The sequence below is a fragment of the Festucalex cinctus genome, chromosome 11 (assembly GCF_051991245.1).
Source record: "Festucalex cinctus isolate MCC-2025b chromosome 11, RoL_Fcin_1.0, whole genome shotgun sequence".
NCBI classification, from domain to species: domain Eukaryota; kingdom Metazoa; phylum Chordata; class Actinopteri; order Syngnathiformes; family Syngnathidae; genus Festucalex; species Festucalex cinctus.
The window spans coordinates 7,142,198-7,165,832 of record NC_135421.1 but is presented as its reverse complement, the minus strand read 5'-3'; the positions used below and the strand labels follow the sequence as shown (position 1 = coordinate 7,165,832).

At 40.1% G+C, this 23,635-nt stretch overlaps 1 protein-coding gene across 3 annotated transcripts in view; it reads right to left on the bottom strand.

The window, feature by feature from the left end:
• Positions 1 to 7,445: 7,445 nt before the first annotated feature.
• gdap2 (ganglioside induced differentiation associated protein 2) overlaps positions 7,446 to 23,635 on the bottom strand; it is a 68,461-nt gene continuing 52,271 nt past the window's right edge. For all 3 annotated transcript variants that reach the window (XM_077537059.1, XM_077537061.1, XM_077537060.1), the window contains exons 12-14: positions 14,511 to 14,565; positions 14,098 to 14,241; positions 7,446 to 8,939 (exon numbers count right to left, since the gene is read on the bottom strand). In XM_077537059.1, coding sequence (XP_077393185.1) covers positions 8,907 to 8,939; positions 14,098 to 14,241; positions 14,511 to 14,565 — 232 coding nt within the window. In that variant the 3' untranslated portion in view covers positions 7,446 to 8,906. The remainder of the gene's footprint in view (positions 8,940 to 14,097; positions 14,242 to 14,510; positions 14,566 to 23,635) is intronic.

The window sequence follows — 23,635 nt, the reverse complement described above, 5'->3', positions numbered from 1 at the left end:
TCGTTTGAATCCATGCATTGGATCGTCACGGGAGTTATTCTTTTTGGCTCGCGCGCAGTACCAACGCCGGCCCGGGACAAGTGCACCAAGAGGACTCGATAGCCATGGGAAATACCGAGATGTACGGCACCGGCTTCTGCTAACTGTCTCCATTTGTATGTTGTCACACGTTGCGCGCGCGCGCGCCGTGTCGCGAGCACGGAAACACGGAAGTAGCTTGAATGGTGATGCTACTGAAATGTAAACAAAACAAGTAGAGCACGGCGCAGAACTCTTGCTATTGTTATGAAAACCATAAAGCCTCACTCGCAACCGATACGGTCGTTTAGCTCCCCTTGACGAACGATGGTTCGGTCGAATCGTTTTTTTGTTCCACCCCTACTGAAAACGTAACTTGTCTGACGTCACTCCCCCTGGCGAGAGGGCGGAGACGACCTCATCCCATAATGCTTCACGGACCAGTTGAGGATGGAAATAAATTATTTTTTTTTACCACTTTTATGGTCCATAATGCACACTTTTTTTGTTGTGTTGTGTGCCTGTTGGTTAATAAAACTAGTAGTAAAAGTATCATCACTTTTGTTTTGAATGTGCAAACCATTCATGACCAGACCATGGCTGAATTCAGTGTGGTGATCAATGACTTCTGCCTCATCTTCGTAGTTGTTTGTGACTGTTACTGTTGGCGCAGCCATGCCTCAGGACTTGGAAATGCCGGCAGACGGAGGAAAACACAAGACAGCAGCAGTTTGCGTTCGGCCTGCATGCAACTCACATAGTGACTGAGTGCACAGCCATTTATTTGAATGAACACCGGTGTGTAACCCCGCCCACACCCAGTAGTAGATTACGTCAATTAAGGACACCTGACAACAATCCAACACCCCCACTTGTTCTTAAATTGACATAATTACAAAACAGTGCATCATATCCTTAAACACACAATTCAGTTTTCTATCTATACAAACATTTAAATACCAAATAGAAAAATTACAAATGCATCCATTCTCACTTTAGTAACAGGTTTAGTAAAAATATCTGCCACCATTCCATCTGTAGGACAGTAACAAATTATTATTTTCCCATCACCAAGTATAGCTCTGACAAAATGATATTTAATGTCAATGTGCTTGCACCGTTGACGACATACTGGGTTCTTTGAAAGAGCAATAGCACCTTGATTGTCTTCAAAAATCGTGACAGGTGTATACACAAATCCATTGTCCATTCCTGCAAGTAAATGTACAAGGTAAAGACTTTCTTGTGTAGTAACTGACAAAGCAATATATTCAGCTTCACATGTGGATAAAGCTACAGTGGGTTGTTTCTTAGACTTCCAGGAAATAATAGCTCCACTCTCAGACAAGCTAAAACAGTAACCAGTCATACTCCGCCTATCATTTTGATCAGCTGCCCAGTCTGCATCAGCATAGGCCACAAGTTTAAGATTGACATGTTTCCTGTAACACAATTCCTTTTCCACTGTGCCTTTTAAATACCTTAACACATGTTTAGCTGCTACCCAATGTTGTTGTTTTGGTTCAGAAAGATATTGTGACAATTTACTCACGATGAAACTCAAATCTGGTCGAGTAGAAGTCATTACATAGATTAAACTGCCAATTAATTCACGATATTTCTTTGAATCAGCAAGTTCACCCTCATTATCAAATTTCATTTTCATTTCACATGGTGTTAATCTTGCTTTGCAGTGAGTCATGTCAAATCTTTCCAAAATCTTGGTTATGAATCTCTTCTGATCCATTTTTACTTGCCCCTGTTTCTGGGTAAAATCTATGCCAAGGAAATGTGTCAACTTCCCAAGATCTTTAATTTTGAATTTTTTTCTCAACATTTCCTTCACACTTTGAAGTATTTGACAATCACTCGCTGCAAGGATAATGTCATCAACCCAAATAATCAGGATGATCTTTTCATTGTCCGATTCTTTACTGTAAACACAATAGTCTGCTGTATTTTGAACAAAGTCATTTTCAATTAGACAGTCATGAAGCATTTTATTCCAATTCCGCCCTGACTGTTTCAGACCATACAGTGACTTATTGAGTCTACACACCAATTTCTTTCCTGTTTTCGACTTCACCTCAAACCCTTCAGGCTGCTCCATATAAATTTCACAATCTATAGGGGCATGCAAATATGCAGTTTTAACATCCATCTGATGGAGCTCTAAGTCGTACTGAGCTGCAAGTTGCATTAGCACACGGACTGAGGTCATATCAGGAGTAGGTGAGAACGTTTCATTATAATCAATACCAGCCACTTGACTATAACCTTTTGCCACATATCTAGCCTTGTAAATGGTCTCAACTGGGTTATCTTTAATGGCAAAAACCCATCTTCCCCCCACTGCATGTTTACCTTCAGGTAAAGATGTTAATGTAAAGGTGTCATTTTCTGTTAAAGAATCAATTTCTTCTTTCATGGCTTTAACCCACTGCTCTGATTTTGAAGAGCTCAAAGCCTCCTGTACTGTCAATGGAACATCACAAGTTACACGATAACAATAATCAACATCTATTGACCCTTCATCTTCAGTTTTTACTTCGTATTCATAATCAGTATAATACTGCGGGGTCTTCTTTCTCTCTTTGGATAGCGAGGACTTTGGTTTCCCTCATCACTTTTTAGATCACTATTGGACTCACACAACTCGCTTTTTACTTTTTGTGGAATTACATTGGACAAATCAAGTTTCGGTTGCTGAAGGTCAGCTCTCATTTTGTGTTGGAAATAGTCGTGCAAATCATCTGTCTGAGTATCACATTCATTTGTATTCTTTGTGACAAACTTCACTAGCCTGTTTTTCATTACTTTACCCGTATTTGGATAATAGATTAAAAATGCAGGACTGTTTTTATCATAGCCAACAAATATTCCCTTTTCACAGCGCGTGTCTAACTTTTTCTTATCATATTTGTAGGCAAAACACTCTGTACCAAATGCTCTCATTTTGGACAAATCGGGTTTCTTCCCAGTTAATATGAAATATGGGGTTTGTTGAAGACGTCTATTCAAGCATCGATTTCTAATTATAGCTGCAGTTTGTACTGCATATGTCCACAACTCTTTTGGTAGTCCGCTCTCAATTAACATACATCTTGCCATTTCAAACAGAGTCCTCCATGCTCTTTCTGCAGTCCCATTCTGATGGGGTGAGTAAGGAGCTGAGGTTTCATGTTTGATAGCGTTTCGACTGAGCAGAGACTGAAACAAAGAAGATGTAAATTCGGTTCCATTATCTGATCTCATACATTTTATTTTCCCATAAGGAGCAACATCTGCTATAAATTTTTCCGTAGCTTTAACTGTGTCACTCTTGGTTTTGAGGAAATAAGTGAACATAGCTCCTGAGTAGTCATCTGTAAATGCTAAAGCAAATCGAAAACCATCTTTTCCAGCTGGTTCTATAGGTCCAGCCAAGTCTGCATGAACAAGTTCCAAAATGTTTTTAGCTTTTTCATCAGAGGCTGTGTTTCTGCTCTGTGCAAATTTACCTTTGATGCACACTTCACATTTCAAATTACATTTCTGACTTTTCCCTTCAATTTTCATACCTTTTGTGACACTTTCCAGCTTTAACACGTCATCATAATTACAGTGACCCAATATTTCATGCCATGTCTGGACATCATAACACACATTGCACTCATCAATATCATTTTGAATGGTACTCAAATAATATAGTCTGTCTTTTGTATTTATGTCAAAAATCATACCATCTTTATGGATGAGTTTATTTTGTCCCTCCTTAAAGATGACTGTGGCTCCCTGCCCCGTTGCCGCTGTGACCGAAAAAACGTCTTGGGAAAATGACGGGACGTAGAGCGCCTCCATCAAGTTCACGTTGACATCGCGGCCTTCGCTGTTCCTTATGCGCACTTTGGCCGTACCTTTCTTCAGCGCAATCCCGCTTGTCCGCGCTCCGTCAGCCAACTCAAGAATGTGGCGCTGAGGTTTGAAGCTTGGATCAAACTCCTCAAATTTTTCGATGTCGGTGATGATGTGCTTCGTCGCTCCTGAGTCGACCATGAGGCCCTTCGCATTCACTGTGCTGACAGGCTCGTGCACCTTAAATGCGAACGTGTGGTCCTCCTCGTCCACCGCTTGCTTCGCTTCATCCCGCTTTCTCCGCCGACATTGTGCGTCCTTATGCGTAGCATTCTTGCAGAGACTGCACCATCGTCTTTTCTCTCTACGCTCTCCAGTCGATGCGCACTCCGCGGCTTTGTGGCCTTTTTGTCCACATTTAAAGCAGGTGATCTTTGCGGCCCAATTGTCTCTTCCTTTAACCTTCATCACGCTATCCTCGCCTGAGCTCGAAGCTCCAAACTTCTCGGTGCTTTCATAGCTTCTCAATTTTGTTTTAAATTCGGCGAAGGTTATCTTTTCGTCACTCTGCGTAACATGAACAGAGAACGGTTTAAACGTGTCAGGCAGGCCCTTTAAAACCATTGCGGTCAGCAAGCTGTCACTCAGTGTCTCTCCTGCGTTACGCAACGCTGTAATGGCAGTCTCTGTGCGAATAATGTAGTCCGTGACACTTTCGTTCACACCTTTTTGAAGAGATGTCAGTTCAGTGTACAAACTAATTACGCGCGGCTTTCCTTTACCTGCGTAATGGTCGCGCAGGATCTGCAGCGCTTTCCTGCCATCATCCGCGGCGTCCCTCATCACAAGTGACAAACTTTTGTCGTCCAACAGCTGAATTAGAACTGCGTACGCCTCTTCATTTTTACTGGTGTCTTCATCTGCATCATCCATGTCTGCATCGGGAGGTTCACTCAAGATCGTGTTCTTGAGATCGAGCAGACGCAAATGTGCCAGGAACTTTGTTTCCCACAGTTCATAATTCTTTTCATCTCCGTCAAAACATAAACGATTCCATCGGCTTCCAAAATCTTTCCCGTATCTACTACTGGGCCCATAACCTGTTGGCGCAGCCATGCCTCAGGACTTGGAAATGCCGGCAGACGGAGGAAAACACAAGACAGCAGCAGTTTGCGTTCGGCCTGCATGCAACTCACATAGTGACTGAGTGCACAGCCATTTATTTGAATGAACACCGGTGTGTAACCCCGCCCACACCCAGTAGTAGATTACGTCAATTAAGGACACCTGACAACAATCCAACAGTTACAACAGTGAGATAGTTTGCCTTCTTCATGAAAATGTGGAGTAACGCATTGATTCTCTGGACAGTAACTTTAATCAGATTACTTTGTAGAATAAAGTAACGCGTTAGACTATTAGTTACTTTAGAAAGAAACTTTTTTGAGTAACGCGTTACTAAGTAATCAGTTACTAAGTAACGCGTTACCGGCAACACTGATAGCAAAGCACCCCCAAAGTCAACATATGGCGATCAGGCCCGTCGCAGATGATTTCTCTTGACGGCTTAAGCACATAATCAAGTTCTGTTTGTTGTTCTTAATTTTTTGAGTCTGCGTTTGATTCGATATCTTTGGTTGCACCAACGATGCGTGAAGTGTCAACATGTTGACTCTCCACGGCTGATTTGTTGCTCAAACTAGTCCAATCATTGACACTAGGAACCCTTTTGTTCGTTGTTCCAGATAAAAGGGAAGCAAAAAGCAATGAAGCTAAGCCAAGACTAAACAATAATTGTAGATTCCTCCATCCTCACTTAGCGACTAGCTGTGAACGCAAGAGAAAAATGACAGATGCACTTGTAATTTTGCAGTGTATTAGATTCTCCCTCAGTTGTGTAGGTGGTAGGAAATCACTTCACAAAGTGGTTGAATCCAACTGCCATCTTTGAAGGGGTTCCATCTCAAAAGCACACTTTAAAATACAGCCAGGTTGTAGGGACAAGTACTCAGGTTTATTTATCAAACAGTTTTATTTTTGTTGACCTCTGTAACATTATGTTCAATGAACATTAACTGCACTTACAAAGCTGCTGAACACAAAAAATTGAATTTTGAATCGCAACTGAGCACGTCCGCTTCCCAGTTCTGAGGTCTCCGGTTCGAGTCCAGGCTCGGACCTTCCTGGGTGGAGTTTGCATGTTCTCCCCGTGCCCGCGTGGGTCTTCTCCGGGTACTCCGGTCTCCTCCCACATTCCAAAGACATGCATGGCAGGTTAATTGGGCGCTCCGAATTGTCCCTAGGTGTGCATGTGAGTGTGGATGGTTGTTCGTCTCTGTGTGCCCTGCGATTGGTTGGCAACCAGTCCAGGGTGTCCCCCGCCTACTGCCCAGAGCCAGCTGAGATAGGCGCCAGCAGCCCCCGCGACCCTTGTGAGGAATAAGCGGTCAAGAAAATGGATGGATGGATGTTTAGAAAATTAACTAAACTAACTCTAATTATAGTAAAAATGTACTTTTGTAATTAATTTAATGCATGAGCCTTTGGGGATGATTTTAAGTAGATTTATTTTTGATATTAAGCAGAATAAGGACGTTTGAAAGTGTGTCACACAGAAGCGACGTCACCTAGCAGCAGCCAAAAAAAGAAAAGCACATTCAGATGACGTCACTCTCGTGTTTTTTTTTATATTGCGCACAAGTAATACACATTTTTAAAAACTAAATACTGAAACTAACTAAAAATAAACTAAACATTTATTAAATAACTAAAACTAATAAAAACCAACAGAACCACCATGAAAACTAATTAAAACAAACTAAATTTAAAAAACAAAAGTCAAAACGAAATCAAAACTAATTAAAACGAAAAATTCCCAAACTATGATATCCCTGGATGTCACCCTGACATTTTACAAACAAATGGAGCTTTTTAGTTCACATTTTCGTGTTATCGTGAAAAAAAAATAAATAAATGCTTCTGATGGATTGTTGAAATCCCATCACCAAGGATGCATGGAAATATAAAGGCAGTGACATAGCTCTAGTATGCTCCGAACTTCACAAGTTTGACATGAACCAATCTCCAAATGTCTCCTTTGACAACTTAACGGCCCATATGGGTGGTATGAATCTTTCAGGATCTCGCGGTGTTCCTCCTCCGGGGATGCCATCACAGCCTGAAATGATAAGCGCTTGAACTCGTCGCCCCAAAGTTCTTCCAAGCGAACTCGGTCTGGCTCGCAGCGCTCCAACATCAAACAAGAACTTGGAGAGTTCGCCTGCATTTTCATTCTCAACAATTTTCAACACTTTGTGAGAAGGATCATTTTACGCTGTTGGGCACACACATGAAATCCTTTCACACTGCCTGTAAAGCTGGTATTTTTCCGCGTCACTCTTATGTATGAACAGCACCAACCCAGAATGGAATCGATCTGGCATTTAGGCAGAGTAAAGACGCTGCCTGTGTAGCTCGCCCCTACACTGTCTCAATTTTCCACCAATAAATAAATAAATTTACACATTTTTTTTTTTTTTTTTTTGCTGGTGTAGACAGCTATCCCATCACACAAGAAAATAAATAATACAAACTAAGGCAGATCATTTTAATCAGAGTATAAAAAAAAGTTGACAATTAACTGTGGAAGTAAAACAAAATAAAAAATTTAAAAGATACATTTGGCTCATAATCAGTTTCGTACTATTACATGGGAAAAATCAGGCTCCTAATATACTTTATTCACACTTTCACATTTTTTAGTACAATTTAAAAACCTCGCAACTTTTGTTTTGGTTAACGTCCAGATAAACAATACAGCCTTTGATTTCAGTCTCAAGTGTCAAGATGAAAGCAATATGAAGATGCGACCACTTAATATTTGTAATGTGTTTTGTTTGTTGCCTTTGTTGTCAAACAGACTATAAAACATTCACAGGAATGTAATTCAAGTACTTCTGTATTTTTGATTGACCATTAAACAAAGACCCTCTCATCATTGCCAACTTGGGAAAAAAAAATGTGCGGGTGTGTGCAAAACAGTAAATAAAGTGATCAAACGAAAGTGTCATCATCAATGGAAATCCAAAAACAATTTCCTTTCATGTATACTCTGAAGCAACGTGACGCCAAGTTGACGGAATCGGAAAAGCGGACCGGAAACCGTCCAAATGACGAACAGGCACCTTGGGGCCACTTGAAGCAAACGTGTTAGCGATGACAACAACTTTAACTTGCTGCCATAAATCTGTCGTAGGAATCCAATGCCTCGACACGGAAAGCGCCGATCAGCCTGATTGTTGTCTGGCAAAAAATAACGCTGAAGCCGGAAGTTGAAGGAAACATTTGAAAATATGACTTTTGTTTCCTCACAATTTTGCTACAAGTTAGCTAATTTTACATTTCTCATCTGGCACAATAAGATTGAAGCTGGAAGTGTCATAAAAGAATGTTAAAAGTTGCCGTGACTATTTGCTGGATACAATTGTTGAAGAAAAAATATCATTAGGTTATCATTTTAGGTCCTGTGACCAAAGGGAAAAAAAACATCTGATTAAAAAGAAAGTTTGGTGACAATGTGATTTTTCATGATTGAGATTGAAATGAAAATTAACGTGCTACAAGACAAATCTCCACGTGAGAACAGTGTTGATTCCAAACAGGAAGTACCTGGCATGAATGTAAAGCTTTTGATAGATTTAAAAATGAAATTCAGCGCCATCTTGTGGATATTCCCGACATCAGCTGTTAACACTTCCCAGTCACGTTGGGCTTTTCGTCGCTTCCAAATGAATTCAACTTGTTGTATTTTCTGAATGTCATGTTGCATCAGACCACTGACATCTTCTAGCTGCATGATGACAGCATCACAATGGTAACTTTGAGTCATATGGATGTTGGTTTCCAAGATGCAGAAGCTGCACGAAAAGCACCAACAAGTGGACTGCAGCAATTTTGTTCACTCTCCACAATGTCGATCAGCCCCTCAGGTGGATTCAGGCGGTTGTCGACCATAAAACGTTTGGAAACGGATTGGGACTGCGACTGTTCGGCCATCACAGGCCGGAAGACTGGGAACATCCGTTCACCTGTAATGGAGAGATCAGAAACTGGGTCACAAATCAAAGAAGGAAAAACATTTCAGTGTGTCTCTTTTCTGGTCGGCCAAGCACAAGGTTAAAGAAGCTGATACGTTTGCAAGAATTTTTTTTTCTGTCAAACTGCCCGTTGGCACTTTATCAGCGGAAACTTGTATCCTCGAAAGACTTTTGAGCTCAGCTGTTCCGCTCTCACGTTGCTTATCACGTTTAGCGACGAGCGGCGTGTTGTGCAGCAACCCAATTGAAATTCACTTCAAAAACATTTTGTTGGGTGCTTGATCGAAACAGAAGAAAATCTTCCATGAATACAGTGATGACGAGCATTAACGTACGTATTATAGTTTATTCCAAATGATTAGGCATATACTGTTTGTTCATTTGCCTAAAAAATAATAATGTGATTTAAAACATTTAATAATCAATATCAAATCCATTTTTCTTTTCGAGCCTGATATCCATGCATAAAACTATGAATTGATTATTTTAATATCTCTTTTTACCATCAATCCATAAGAAAATCAAATTCTAAAGACCACATTTACAATTTACTGTTCACACGAATTAAAAGTATTTTCTTACATTGAAGAAAGACATGAATGATTGCAATTTAAGAAAATCCAGAATCTTTTTAATTTGTATTTATAATTATTGAATGAATAGATTAGATTTCATTTCATCCTTGCTGATGTGAATGTTTGTGTAACGCTTAAGTGATTATAACACGTGCCACTTTCTTTCATAAAGGAAATCATTTAACCAGTTACTGCCTCCGCAAAATTTTATTTGGAATTTAATTGTCATGGTTCTGTTTCTCTCTCTCTCTCTCTCTCTCTCTCGGCAGTTCCGGAGTGTGGCAGGAGGCGGCGCCAACATCACAGGCAGAGGCCTGCTGCTCCCACACCTGCGCTTGCCTTGTCAGACCGGGATTTACGGCTCCTCTCTTTGCTGGAGGTTCTTATGCATGCCAGATCAATCACACCACCATCTACTGAAATTCAAACAGAATTTGCTTCTCCCCTACCACTGTTCGCTGAATCAGTGGAGGCTGGTGTCTGTGGATCTCAGTCTGCTTCATCCTTCCTTCCTTCCTTCCTTCCTTCCTTCTTTCCTGTCTTTAGTTTTTCCTTTGGTCTCTTGAGAGCTCCCTAATCTGTTGGAATTTAGAGGTTACTGGTGGGAGGTTACTGGACACCATGTGGGTGGGAGGTGGTGTCTGGTTGGTGCTGGATTTCACTTTGCGTCATCTTTCTTCCCTTTGATCTTTCCTCTTATCTCCTGAGCTTCTGAACTTCACGACTCTGAAGTATCCGGTTAAGGTGAAGGGTATGGGATTTTTATTAGGTTTCAGGTGAATTAGTAAGCACAAATTCACACGCACGCACGCACACATGCACGCACACACATATTCTGGGATCAAACTCAAACGGCACACAGGGTGAAGTGACATTTCACATTTGGTCTGAAGGGGGCATTATAGGGCTATCGTCTGGCTGAAGAACGTGATAATTAATTTCAGACTGTACAGTTTGAATATGTATTAATGAAGATATGTATTTGCTGTTCATTAGGGATGTAACGATATCCAAACATCACAATATGATATGATCACGATATGAAGGTCACGATACAATAATTATCACAATATTGTGGGGAGTTTGGCGAAATTTAATAAAGGTCACAATTTTGTAAAAAAAAAAAAGAAAAAAAAAGCGCTCATACCAAAAAAAGCACAATATTGTGCGTTTGTACAAAACAGCAATGAATATAAACCACCTACAATCTCTATTAATAATAATGAGGCACTTACTTGCACGCAAACATTGAGTTCCTCTAAACATAGGCCAAAGCATAGCTAATGAAAATTAAATTGCACTAATAAACTAGCCACCAGAGGGTACTAGAAATGCACAAATGGAAATCAACCTGACTTTTTTTTTTTTTTTTTAAACAGATGTGTTCCCTTTAAATATTGTGAACATGACGACGACGACGATATTGTGGCAGTTTTAATATCACGATATTGCCCTTATCGTTACATCCCTATTGTTCATAGTAGGTTACAAACAAACAGTAACAAACATGGCTCTAGCAAGACGAGTGGAAATTACACTGCAGCATTGATTAATTATTTTGGCATTTTGTGACTACATTTAATGATAGCTTAGCGCTGGGTTAGTACGGATTAGCCTTAGCATTTAGTTTGCTATTGAATTACTACCTATCCTCCTTTCATGTCAATGATATTTGTCATAAGTGTCACTTATTCACCACAACGGAGGTGATGATTAGAGGGTTTTTGAGGAGTGGCTGCTATTTAGCCGCCAAACCAGCCAGTTAACCTCAGCTGCGGAATGGCAAAGCTACTTTTGTACATGGCGGAAGATTGGAAATTGGAGCCCAACTCATGTCAGCCAATCACAAGCCGTCGTACTTGCTGAGTCACTTGCAACTCCAAGTTAACCTATTCACAGCCATTGACAGGACACTAACGTATAAAGAAATAGTATCAAACTTTCCCAGAAAAGCTAAAAGTAGAATTTCATTTCTTTTAAATCCGTCAACATTTGGAACACAGCGTTAGCCTTTTATGGGTTTTGGGAGACAATTATGGCAATCTTTTGCACACGAGTTTTATGCGTTGTCTTCTCACCACTGGAGCCATTCAAAATGTCAGAATGGTTTTATGGAAGCTTACAAGCGTCCAAGAGATGTAACAAGCTCGAGATCGCTGTGCGCCAACGTGAAGGACGAAGCCAACCTCTTCAACCACAATCAGATGCAAACACATGATTGGTTTTCTTGCTGCCGGCCTGCATCCAGACCAGTCAGTCACACTCCATTGAAGGTTTCATCCTCACGGGGTGCTGCACTTCAGTGAGAGCAAGTGGAGGAGCAAAGCTGGCTCTTCGCAGCCTTGAGCACTGTGGTTGCGATTAAAGTGATCAATGTGTGCTACCTAGAACACATACACCCCCCCTCACCCTCAGCCAAACATCCACAAATTAAGTGAGTCATTTGTTGTTGTTCCCATTTCCAATACTTTCTCTGGTTCTATATCAGGAAGACTTGAAACTGAGATAACAAACTAATGGGATTGGTCACTTTACCCAAGACCCTCAAAATCATTGCCTTTCACATCATGACAAGAAGGAACAAGGCTGGGAGGTCATGTTTTGTGGTGCGATCCACAGTCATGGTGACCATGAACAAACGTAAGAGTGCAAAAGCAGTGATTTTGATTAAAATGGTTCAGTATTAAGAGATGTTTCTGTCATTTTGCTTTTTATGCAAATTAATGTTGGTGACAATCGCTGTAATTGGCTGTGCTAGACAGGAAATGCAAATCAGTTATTACTTTTCCCCTCCAGTAACCTGCCTGGGTGATCTTTTTTTCTATTGCATTACAAAAATATATCAAAAACACAAATCAAAGTTCAGTTAATTATTATTATCTTGACAACATGCAGAGAAAGGTTCCATGTGAATTCAATGAACAAATTCAACTCATAAATGAGCACATCACTCTTATTTAACGGGGTGTAATGCCATAGTGTGATGTCATCGGCCAGCGGATCTCTTTGATAGGAGGAATGATTTGCATTTTCTAGCTAATAGCCAATCAGTGGTCTCCATTTGACACACTGCACTTCAATTGAAACCATATCTATAATGCACAATGACTCTTCTTCACAATTATAAACCCTGCATTTTACTTAGATATGATCCTGCCTGTGCTGTATTTCGGAATTTTATTTCATGACACCATGACACTAATTGGAGTCACAAACAATAACATTGGAAGTGTGTTATGCAATGTAGTGTATCTAGTAAGGCCTAGCGCATGCAGTTCAATGCGAACCTGACAAAAAAGTGGATATTCCTGACGGAAGGTCCGTCAGTCCGTCAATGACGGTGGGCATTCCGTCAATATTGACGGAAGAACGCCCTTTTCGCTGAGGGATGACGAATGATGGATTGATGATTATAATGCTATTCAACATGAGATATTGACAAATTAACGAGGACGGAAGGGTGACAATTGACGCTTGCCGAATGAAGGACGCTCAAAATGCATTAACGCTCCCACCTCTGGTAGCAATATGATAAGAAGATGCCACATTTTTATGGCTTTTGACCCTCTTGTGGAAACCAAAACTACGATCTGGCGCATGATGAAATCCAATTTTAACCCCACTGATCTAAAGCCTTTTTTGTGTTTTCTTTAAAGCTGTCAAATGTTTACATTTTTAAAATAAATCACACCTTAGAATTGTGATTCATCACTATTAATCGATACATTAAAAAGGCTTTTTTAATCAACATTGTTTTCCTGTCAAATTTGAAGAGCACCTGCTATGTGTTCACTCTTTCGACATTCAATGTTATGAGGACGTCTTCAACATTTTTGGATCAACTGCACACACTCATCCTCCTTTTTTTCTAATCAGTCAATCACTTACATAATTTAAAATGGAGGAAAAAAAAGAGCCCAATATTTTGACATAAACAAATATTCTCAATGTCACATGCAAACATTTATTCAATGCTTTACTTTAATGCATGTAGTTATGTTTATTGCTCAAACAACCTGTGTTACCTTTAACGTAACCATCCACTGTCAGCTAAAGGATCATCTGCGGTCAAAATTAATAGTGTGATTAATCTGTTTTAATATATGATTAATGCATTCATTTTTGTGATTAATTAAGTAGTTAACGCTTTAACATTGACAGCATTAGTTTTTTTGTAAGAGAACCACAAAACGGTACCATGAAATGCATAATGCCAACATTCGAAATGGACCTCAAAGGACAAAAATTAAATAACCATCAGTTTCATATAAAAATCAATGTACCTCCAAAACATCATTAGATGAATAGCATCACCCTGCAAAGACCTTCCCGTTCCCTCTACATTACATGCCTTTCAGGACAAGTACTTTTATTTAGTTTATGAATGTTAAAATGCCTGTACAGTTAAAACAGGTTTTATGTGGCTGACAGTTTGACCCTCGAACGTGTTTATTTATATTAGTTCTTACATTATTTCTTATGGGAACTTTTCAAAGCCTTGCATGAACCTGGAAACACTTGAAACAGCTTGAGCCCACCTTAAAGGCGTTTGCCTGTGTGTGCGGTGCGCTCACCCGTGCATCGTACTCCAGCACAAAAGGCGGGATGTCAATCTGCTCCGGCCTGATGCAGGTGAAGAGCTGCTGCAGGTTGTCAAGATAACGCACCTTGTCCTTCATGCCAGACACGCTGAAGGTGGTGAAGAACCAAGTGGACACCTGCAGGTTTTGACAATAGAGGGTCATGCCACTCATGTGGCACGATGACATGCTTGAAATGGTTGGGTAATAATAGTTAAAAAAAAAATTTGACAGAGAACAACACATGAAATGGGCATTGAAATATCTTAATGGAGACCTTTACAACACTCTGCAGACTCCCTATTATTGTTCATATTTATCTATGGATCATGATGAAAGAAAGACAATTTGTACATTTTGACAAGTGAAATCAGTAAAATGTTTCCCTAACGGATGATGAGTCTTACCTTGGAGCGAAATGTTGGATGTACAAAGTAGAAGGCCTTTAAATTCTTCTTAAATCTAGAATGAATGAGATACAAAATGTGACAATTACAAAGATTCTTGAATATGGACAGGTCTGGAGCATATGCTGTCACATGCGATGACATACATTATATACAGTATGTAGAACAATATATTAAATATCTTGCTGTAAATGTTATAAAAGTCAATAGAACTTAAAATCCAACATTTACTGCATCCAACCATGCATTTCATATTGAAGCCACTGCATGCACTTTCACATAATAACACAATCATCCTGCCATCCCTGTCCTGGCATTACAAAAAGGCCTTTCACAGTTTGCATCTCTTATGCGCTCTCTCGCTCGCTCTCTCACACTCAAATCAACTCAAAATGTCTAATATCGCCGTGTAGGATTTAGCAACACAACTTTAAGTGCAATATGAGGCAGATAGATACATCCTGATTATACACATGGTCCATGTATAAAATAAGGGATTAATGGCTTAAAGTTGTATTTCTAAAATCTAAACGGCTATATTTATCATTTTGAGTTGAAAGTTGTTGTTGTTGTTTTTTTTTAAAGGTGTTTTATAAATTAAATGAAGACAAAGTTCTATTGTTTTTTTTTTTTGTTTTTTTTTTTAAAACAATGAAAAAGACAAATCGCAATTTAAAGGTGCATTCCCTTCCAGATGCAGATGGGTTTTAAGAGGGGTTTTAAAAGCAGATAGAGAGGGAGATTGCCTAATATTTTGTGGAAGGTCGTTCCAAAGGGAGGGACCGGCAACTGCAAAGGCTCGATCCCCTCTAAGCCTCCGCTTTGTCCTCGGTACCTCCAATTGTGTCTGGTCTGCTGACCTGAGGCACCGAGCAGGTGCGTAGGGGTGCAAGAGCTCAGCGAGGTAAGGTGGGGCAAGACCATTTAGAGATTTAAAAACAAATGAAACAATCGTAGGAAACCCGTAGGCAGTATTTTATTTTGAAATGACTTGGTAAGAACCACCAAAAAGCCCAAAACGAGTCACAAGACTACCTACGCGATTAGAATGGACTCTAAATTTTATAGACAGACAGTGAAGAGAGGCCAGGATAGGGGTTATGTGCTCCCTATTACGGGCACCAGTTAAGAGATGAGCAGCAGCATTTTGGACAAGCTGGAGATGCTTGAAGAAGGACTGCCTGATTCCAAGGTAAAGTACCTTACAGTAATTCAGCCGAGATGTAACAAAGGCATGGATTACTGTTTCTAAGTGCTTCTGAGATAGACTATTCTTTACCTTAGCCAGCCGCCTAAGATGAAAAAAAGCTGGATTTGACAACAGCAGCAATTTGCCGGTCCAGTTTCAACTCACTGTCCATCTTAACACCAAAATTTGAGACTGTTGGCTTAAGATAAGATAAATTTGAGGTGAACTGTGAGATTCTTTGCAAAAAAGATAAACAATGGCTTTTTGTTTAGAGAAAACTTGCTAAATTTCAGGTAGATAAAAGCCTAATGAAAATGTTCAATAGTGTTTTATTGATTCTGTCATTTCCTTTTTGTTGGTATGGAAACCTTGCTATCAAGGACAAGGAACCCATAGGGAGAGTTGTTCGTACTGCTTCCAAAGTAACTGGAGTGAATTTCAGAAGCTTGGATGAAATTTTCAACATTTAAGTTCTTAACAAAGCAATGCCCACTCATTAGGGAGGAAAGCCACCCTCTAAAAGTAGAAACTTGTTCATTCTGGTCTTCACCAAGTGTTCCAGCTACCAAAAACAGATCTTGCTCAAGGGCACCTCAGTCATGTGTCTGGCGCGGATCGTGTTCGGATCCTCCCGGAAGCAGATGGTGATCTTAACCTCTTGGCCGCGACTGCCCACGGCTTCTTGTGAACAACGCTATGCTCACAAGTGACATTTGAAGGATTTCAAATTTTATGTTTTGGGAAGGGGCCAACTCAATGTACACGCATACAACACGCAAACACTAAATCTTCCGTTTGGCGGGAAAACTGACAAGTTCTTCAAAGTCCCGTGACTGTCTTTAGCCTATCCCAGCGCGTCACCACCCTGCAGGCAGATGGCAGTCATCCAAAAGGTTAAGCCCATTTCCTGCTTGTTGGGTCACTCCAATGACACAAGAGCATAGGTGTGTCTGCGGTTTGTTACACACAAACAGAAACTTCAAAGAGCTCTTCAACCACATAAGCTTGCGCTGCAGTTCTCTGATGTCAATTGCTTGTTGGCACATCTGTCACTGAAATAAATTTGCGGCTTGTGTGTAGTTGCTGTGTAATTGTGCTGAAGCCTTTCTATTGTATTAAATATAGTGAAGCCATCGAACTACTCGCAATGTGGTACCCAAACATGAGGTGGCTAACTATTCACACTGTGCTGAAATACAAGTAGAGGAAGGTGAAAAGGCCAATAGATGTACAGAATTGTGTTTCAGAAAAAGTAACTGCAGACACTGAAAACATATTTTATGCAAGTACAAAACTCCAACTAATACATTATACTTACTTTAAACCTTGGCACGAAAAAAGCAAACACACAAATTGCACCAAAATCTTATTGTTGACCTTACATAAGAGAAGACTGGGGAAATTTATAGACCGCATTACGTGGCAAGGAGGCTTGACGTAGTGATTCATTTGATGTTCGCGTGTAAGAGAATCAAACGATTACCGGTAATTGCCTTTAACAACACAATGATTCGAGGAGCTATCTTTCAAAACAATAACTAGCTTTTATATCAAAGTTGTTCTCGGGAAACAAGACAGACAGAGAAATGAGAAGCTGTCTGGTGTTAAACTTTAGACACAATGAGGAGCCAGCCACCTGCTTGGGCCAAAGTGCTTTGAATGAGGCCGATTTGGTACACAAGGACTTATGTGACTTGAGCTTGGCCGTTGTGTCACTGTGACCTTTTTCCTGGCTTCGCATCTTCCGAAACTGAAACCACTAAAGACTGTGGAGTCACACGTTGCCACCTGCAACCTGAAAGTTTATCTGTTCTAAAAAAAAAATAATCAGGGGAATCATTTAAACATGCAGATTTCGGAGGATGTATGGGACCTTGGTATCAGTCGAATTCAGTCAACATCTATTTGCAGTCACTGTTTAATCCAATTCAAAGTCTTTCAATGGTACTACTTGACCAAAGCCAAACTAGCTAACACCACTAATGATGAATGCCCGAGATGCAAACAATGACCTGCTACTATGACCCATATGTTTTGGTGTTGTGATAGTCTGAGCAGGTTTTGCAATCTTTAACCCATTAAGGGCTAAAATATCTGGCAAAACATGCCTCTTTATGCCTTTTTACACCTCTTCATGGGTGACTTTAGAATCATCCCCAAAAACCTAAAGTTTTCCTGGATATTCAACAATATTGTAATATATAATTAATATCTCAGTTCCTGAAGCAGATAGAAACATAATTCCAAAAACATGTCAGAGCTTATACCTGTGGTGTTCACACAAACCTAAGTTTATTAGTATAAACCTTCAATATATATTTTTTTAAATCAAATAACTGTGTCGCATCTGCGGATATACAACACTGGAGCGCACTTGTAATAACCTTGGGGGATCGAGTGGTAATTATTCCTTGTCCATTCAGTTACAAAGCCGCTGAAATTTTCAACATCCTCTTTGTCTCCAAACACATTTATTAAATATGTCACTATCGACTGGTTACACTGATTTGAAGCCCTTCCTCGCCGTCGTCAATCGTGTCATTTATTTCATAACTCACACGAAACTGTGTCAGCCATAAACGCTCGAATACAATTCCAAGACATGCTACGAGGCCCACGTCACCCTGACGTGTATATTCTGAGTTGACACTGCAGTGACCCCATTTTATTGTGTCAACTGTACTGAGACTGCAAGTTGTAATACAATGTTGAGTGAGGATATATCCACCACGTGTCATATTAAAGACGGAGAATGTACAGTTTCACAAAAAAACAAAAAGGTCAAGCTGTGTCTCCTATCACAGCCAGTAATAACTGGAATACAGTAACTGGAAACATTGTGGTTCAGCGGGTTGCTGTCTGCTGGTTCGAGCGGTCTGGAGCCAAAAGACATATGAAGCATAGAGAACAGGCAAGATGGGTTGAAACGTGCCATGCTTGGGCTCGCTTCTGTTGGCGATTGAGCCAGAACAAAGTTTGAGAGTTGGAATTACAGACCAGTGTTCACTGAGGAAAGTCCAGACTGCAATCCTTCTTTTGCGGGTTGAAGTATTTATGGAAGAGAGATCCTGGCGTGTAATGTGAAACACACACAGTGGTTGGTTGGATGGATGGAAGGATCTCAATAGTTAGCAGAGGACTAATGTTGACCTCCTCCTGTGCTTCTTAAGCTTGTAGGGTGCTTTAAAAAGACCACCCACCGAAGAATAGCCTTCAATAGTGCTTAACTATACACTACAGCACAATACCACCAATAAATTGAAAAAAACAAATAAACCCCAAAACAAAACAACAAAACTGTGAACTAAAATTTTGTGATAGCTAATCTAAATACACTGGGGCTGTTTTGTTGCACAACAACACTGTCAATGCTGTCATCAGAATCCGGCAAACTCGTTTGCCTTTGTACTAGTCATTCTAGAATGATACTTAACACACAGAACAGTGACCAGGGACAAGCCGGCTTTCCTCTGGAACTTGGTAGCAAAGGAATCCAGTCAATACGGTAGCCTCTTTTACACATATCCAGCAAGTATGCCACATCAAACAGTAATACTATCGATAATGCTGCAACTGTTTATTCGCACTTTCACACAGCAATACAGTATGCTGTATTCAGATAATTGACAATGGCCAGCAATACTTGAAGCATTTCCGGTGGAAAGATCAGATGGCATAACAGTTTGCACTATCAATAGGTTACAAGCTACTGGGACGCCGTCTGACTGAAAAATAACCTCAGCCGTCAAATTTGTGATATCGTGCGTCGTGGATTGAGCATATATTTTCAATGATTCACTGATCGTACTTTTCAAAACTGAAACGGCATCAAAAGTTTTGACTTTTCAAAAGAGAAGGACATAGCTCCTTTGGCCAACACTGTGTACGGCCATGTTCACCATGAACACGGTTTTGAGTTGCAACACATTTCCTATGTTATAACATTGTGTTTGCATGCCGACCAGAAGTTAACATGCAACCCACATACAGTCAATCCCCGCTGTTCACAGGGAACATGGACCGGTCCGGCCCAAGTCGTGAAAATCTGTGTATCTGGATCCGCTGGAGGGGGGAAAAAAAAAAAAAAAAAAAAAAAAAAAAGGCATAAAAAAAAAAATGATGATTAACATTTTAACATTCAATATACATTTTCCACAAATAACGGGGGAAAACAGGCAGGGGAAAAGGAATACAAACCCAACAACAACCCCCCAACCCCCACCCCTTAAATATTTAAAACAATACTGAACACTAATTAACAAAATAAAAATAGATAAGGGAATATGACAAACTGCGCAGGCCAAACTGTGGGCATGCAGAGGTCAACTGTAGTCCATTCAATGACATCAGCACCTGCTTCTGACATGACAATTGCTTGCAACACAACAGAGTGGGTGGGAGAAGTGATTTTGAGGTGTTAAACTTCATATAATACTACTGCCAAAATTGGGAAGTTGCCAGGTCATATTCCTTTCCCCATTCTGTAGTACTACCTTAAATACAGAACAGCAACACGGGAGAAAATATTTGATGGGCAGTGTGCATAAATACTAGTGTTGTTCCGATACCGATACTGGTATCGGCAGAGGACCCGATACTGTATTCAAACAGTGGTATCGGTATCGGTGAGTACTAACAAGTAACATGCCGATACTATTAATTCCAACGCTAATATAGGACTTTGGATGCAGCATCTTGTGTCTTGCTCGTGCGCAACATTCACTGATATGTGACATGTTCACTGTATGCCGATCTAAGATATCCTATTGGTCCTTGAATGCTCTGAACGAATGGCAGGACAGCTTTTTCATGTCGAGAAAAAAAAAAACCTTAGGTATCGGTATTGGCCGATACTGCAAAGCTGGGTATTGGAATCGGGGCCAAAAAATTATATTGGAGCAACACTAATATATACTATAAATAATAAATATATAGTGATGAATAATGTAATGTATGTATGTGATGTATGGCTGCAATTTAGTTTATAAAGACGGCGATGACACTAAACAACATCTTGACATGTGGCTCATACATAATGTCCAATTTAGTTTTTTGATGTCTAACTATTCTCTGTCCACCAATTAAAACACTGCATTGTGTCTAGCGCTGCCCCTTACTAAAGTCCCTACTACTGGACTAGGCACACCAATGGAAGGTTATCAAAAAGTAGCACAGATTAGTTATTTAGCTACTTATATACTTGTGTGTGTCAGCACATCCCTTACCAAACTTTTTGTTGGAAAACTGACTATTTACTTAATTACTTTTATTACTATTCCATGATGATGACAGGCTGAGTTAAGAAGGATTAAAGAAGACTTCCAAAAACAGTCTCCGGATTCTCCGAACTCAAAGAATTCAGTGAAGTTCTTTTTTTTTTTTATTTTTTTTTTTAATTTTTTTTTTTTTTTAATGCCAAATTCTGAACACAAAATTGTCTGTGGCATGGGGCTTGAGAAAAGCATAAAAACGGAACTTCAAGCAGAAGGGGAGTGCCAAATGAAGGTCACCTTAAAGGTCAAATTTCAAACATTTCCATATTAATCTTGAAACCTTTAGATCACCTTTACAAAGCATAATTTACATTACAAAGTGGTTATATTGTAGCTGTAAAGCAGTTTAATCACTAAATACAAGTCCGAAGGCGTCCTCGACGATTTGAATCTAGCGTCCTGGCACCTTCGGGTGTTTCCGGAGCCGTGACGTCACAGTGCGGGTTTGCTCCTCCGCCTGGGAGACCCCATGTGGCTTGTGTGGCAGAGGGAGCACTTAAGTTGTTTGATACAGGAGGCACGAGGGATGGTTCAAATGGATGTACAAAATTATTATTTTTTTAGACAAGAAGTTAAAATCCGCAGTTTAGTAATAAAACTCTCTAATTAAAACTAGAAATGCCATTTCTGGGGAAATGGCGTGTGAAGGCTGGAGAGCTGAATGAATACCTGTGGAATGATTTGGAATAATGTTGAATGATGAATGATATTGAAAGATATTGAATGGTGTTGAATGATATTGAATGATGTTGAATGATACTGAATGACATGGAATGAGCCTAACATGCTGAAGTTGGAATGGTTTGAATTCATCCAGAAATCTAGAAGCAGTTGAAGGAAGAAAAATAGCACAAAGGTAAAAATCAGCAAGAAACAAGAAAACAATGAAGAAATCAATTAAGAAATGGAGGAAGTAGCAAGTAATCGGGTAAGCAATGGAGTAAAGTGAGAAGAATTGAGTAAGCAATGAAGTAAGGAGGGTAGAATCGAGTAGCAATGGTGTAAGGAGTGGCAAACTTAAGCAATGGAGTAATAGACACTCTGTTGAGATCAGGTCACATTTGCATTTATATACTATACTATATATTTGTATACTAAGCTAGCATTAGCATGCTAAGCTAACATTAGCATTGGCTTACTAAGCTAGGATGAGCATTCTAACTTAGCATTAGATGCTAAGCTAACATTAGCATTAGCATGCTAGCTTAGCATTAGCATGCTAACTTAGCATTAGCAGTAGCATGCCAAGTTAACATTAGCATGCTAAGCTAACATTAGCATTAGCATGCTAAGCTAACATTAGCATTAGCATGCTAGCTTAACATTAGCATGCTAAGCAAGCATTAGCATGCTAACTTAGCAAGCTAGCATTTGCATGCTGACTTAGCACTAGCATGCTCACTTCCTGTTGATTTCAGGTCACTTCCTGTTGATTTCAGGTCACTTCCTGTTAAAATCGGGTCACTTCCTGTTGATATTAGGTAACTTCCTGTTGAAATTGGGTCACTTCCTGTTGATTTTAAGTCACTTCCTGTTGATATGAGGTCACTTCCTGTTAAAAATTAAGTCACTTCCTGTTAAAAATCAGGTCACTTCCTGTTGAAATCGGGTCACTTCCTGTTGATATTAGGTCACTTCCTGTTGAAATTAGGTCACTTCCTGTTGATATGAGGTCACTTCCTATTGAAATCAGGTCACTTTCTGTTGAAATCAGGTCACTTCCTGTTGAGTTAAGGTCACTTACTGGTCACTTCCTGTTGAAATTAGGTCACTTCCTGTTGATATGAGGCCACTTCCTGTTGAAATCAGGTCACTTCCTGTTCAGGTCGGGGCATATCCTGGCAAGAATCCCAGGCATACCTAATCAATTGGCCAAAATGGCCGCCGCCTTGGGGGGCCAAGTTGGCGTGAAACCTGGGAATATCATTTGTCTAAAATGGCCTCTGTGCATGCTAAGTTGGAAAATGGCCGCCGTGCTGGGTAAGTTAGGTGGTAAGATTGCGTGAATTGCTGGAATATATTGACGTTGGAACGACGTCAATCGGATGAATAATGTGGAAGTAAATGGAAAATGTAGAATGCGGGAAATATTCGGGTACGAAATCGGGAATTGTGGGTAAGACGTGAATTTGGGAACTGAAAAGATGGAAGGGCTCATGGCTTGAATTGCTGGAATATATTGACGTTGGAACGACGTCAATCGGATGAATAATGTGGAAGTAAATGGAAAATGTAGAATGCGGGAAATATTCGGGTACGAAATCGGGAATTGTGGGTAAGACGTGAATTTGGGAACTGAAAAGATGGAAGGGCTCATGGCTTGAATTGCTGGAATATATTGAAGCTGGAACGACGTCAATCGGATGAATAATGTGGAAGTAAACGGAAAATGTAGAATGTGGGAAATATTCGGGTACGAAATCGGGAATTGCGGGTAAGCCGTGAATTTTTGAACTGAGAAAAATGGAAGCGGTCGTTGCGTGAATATTTGGAATAGTTTGAAATTGGAATGGATTGAATTGGGTGAAAAATGTGGCAGTAGATAGCTCCCAAAAAAGTGCTCGGAATAACTGAAATAATAAAGAATGAATAACATATGTTAGAAGGCCTCCAGCCTTCACACAATTACAGGGCTGGAGCGCAAAGTAAAAACGTAGTGGGGC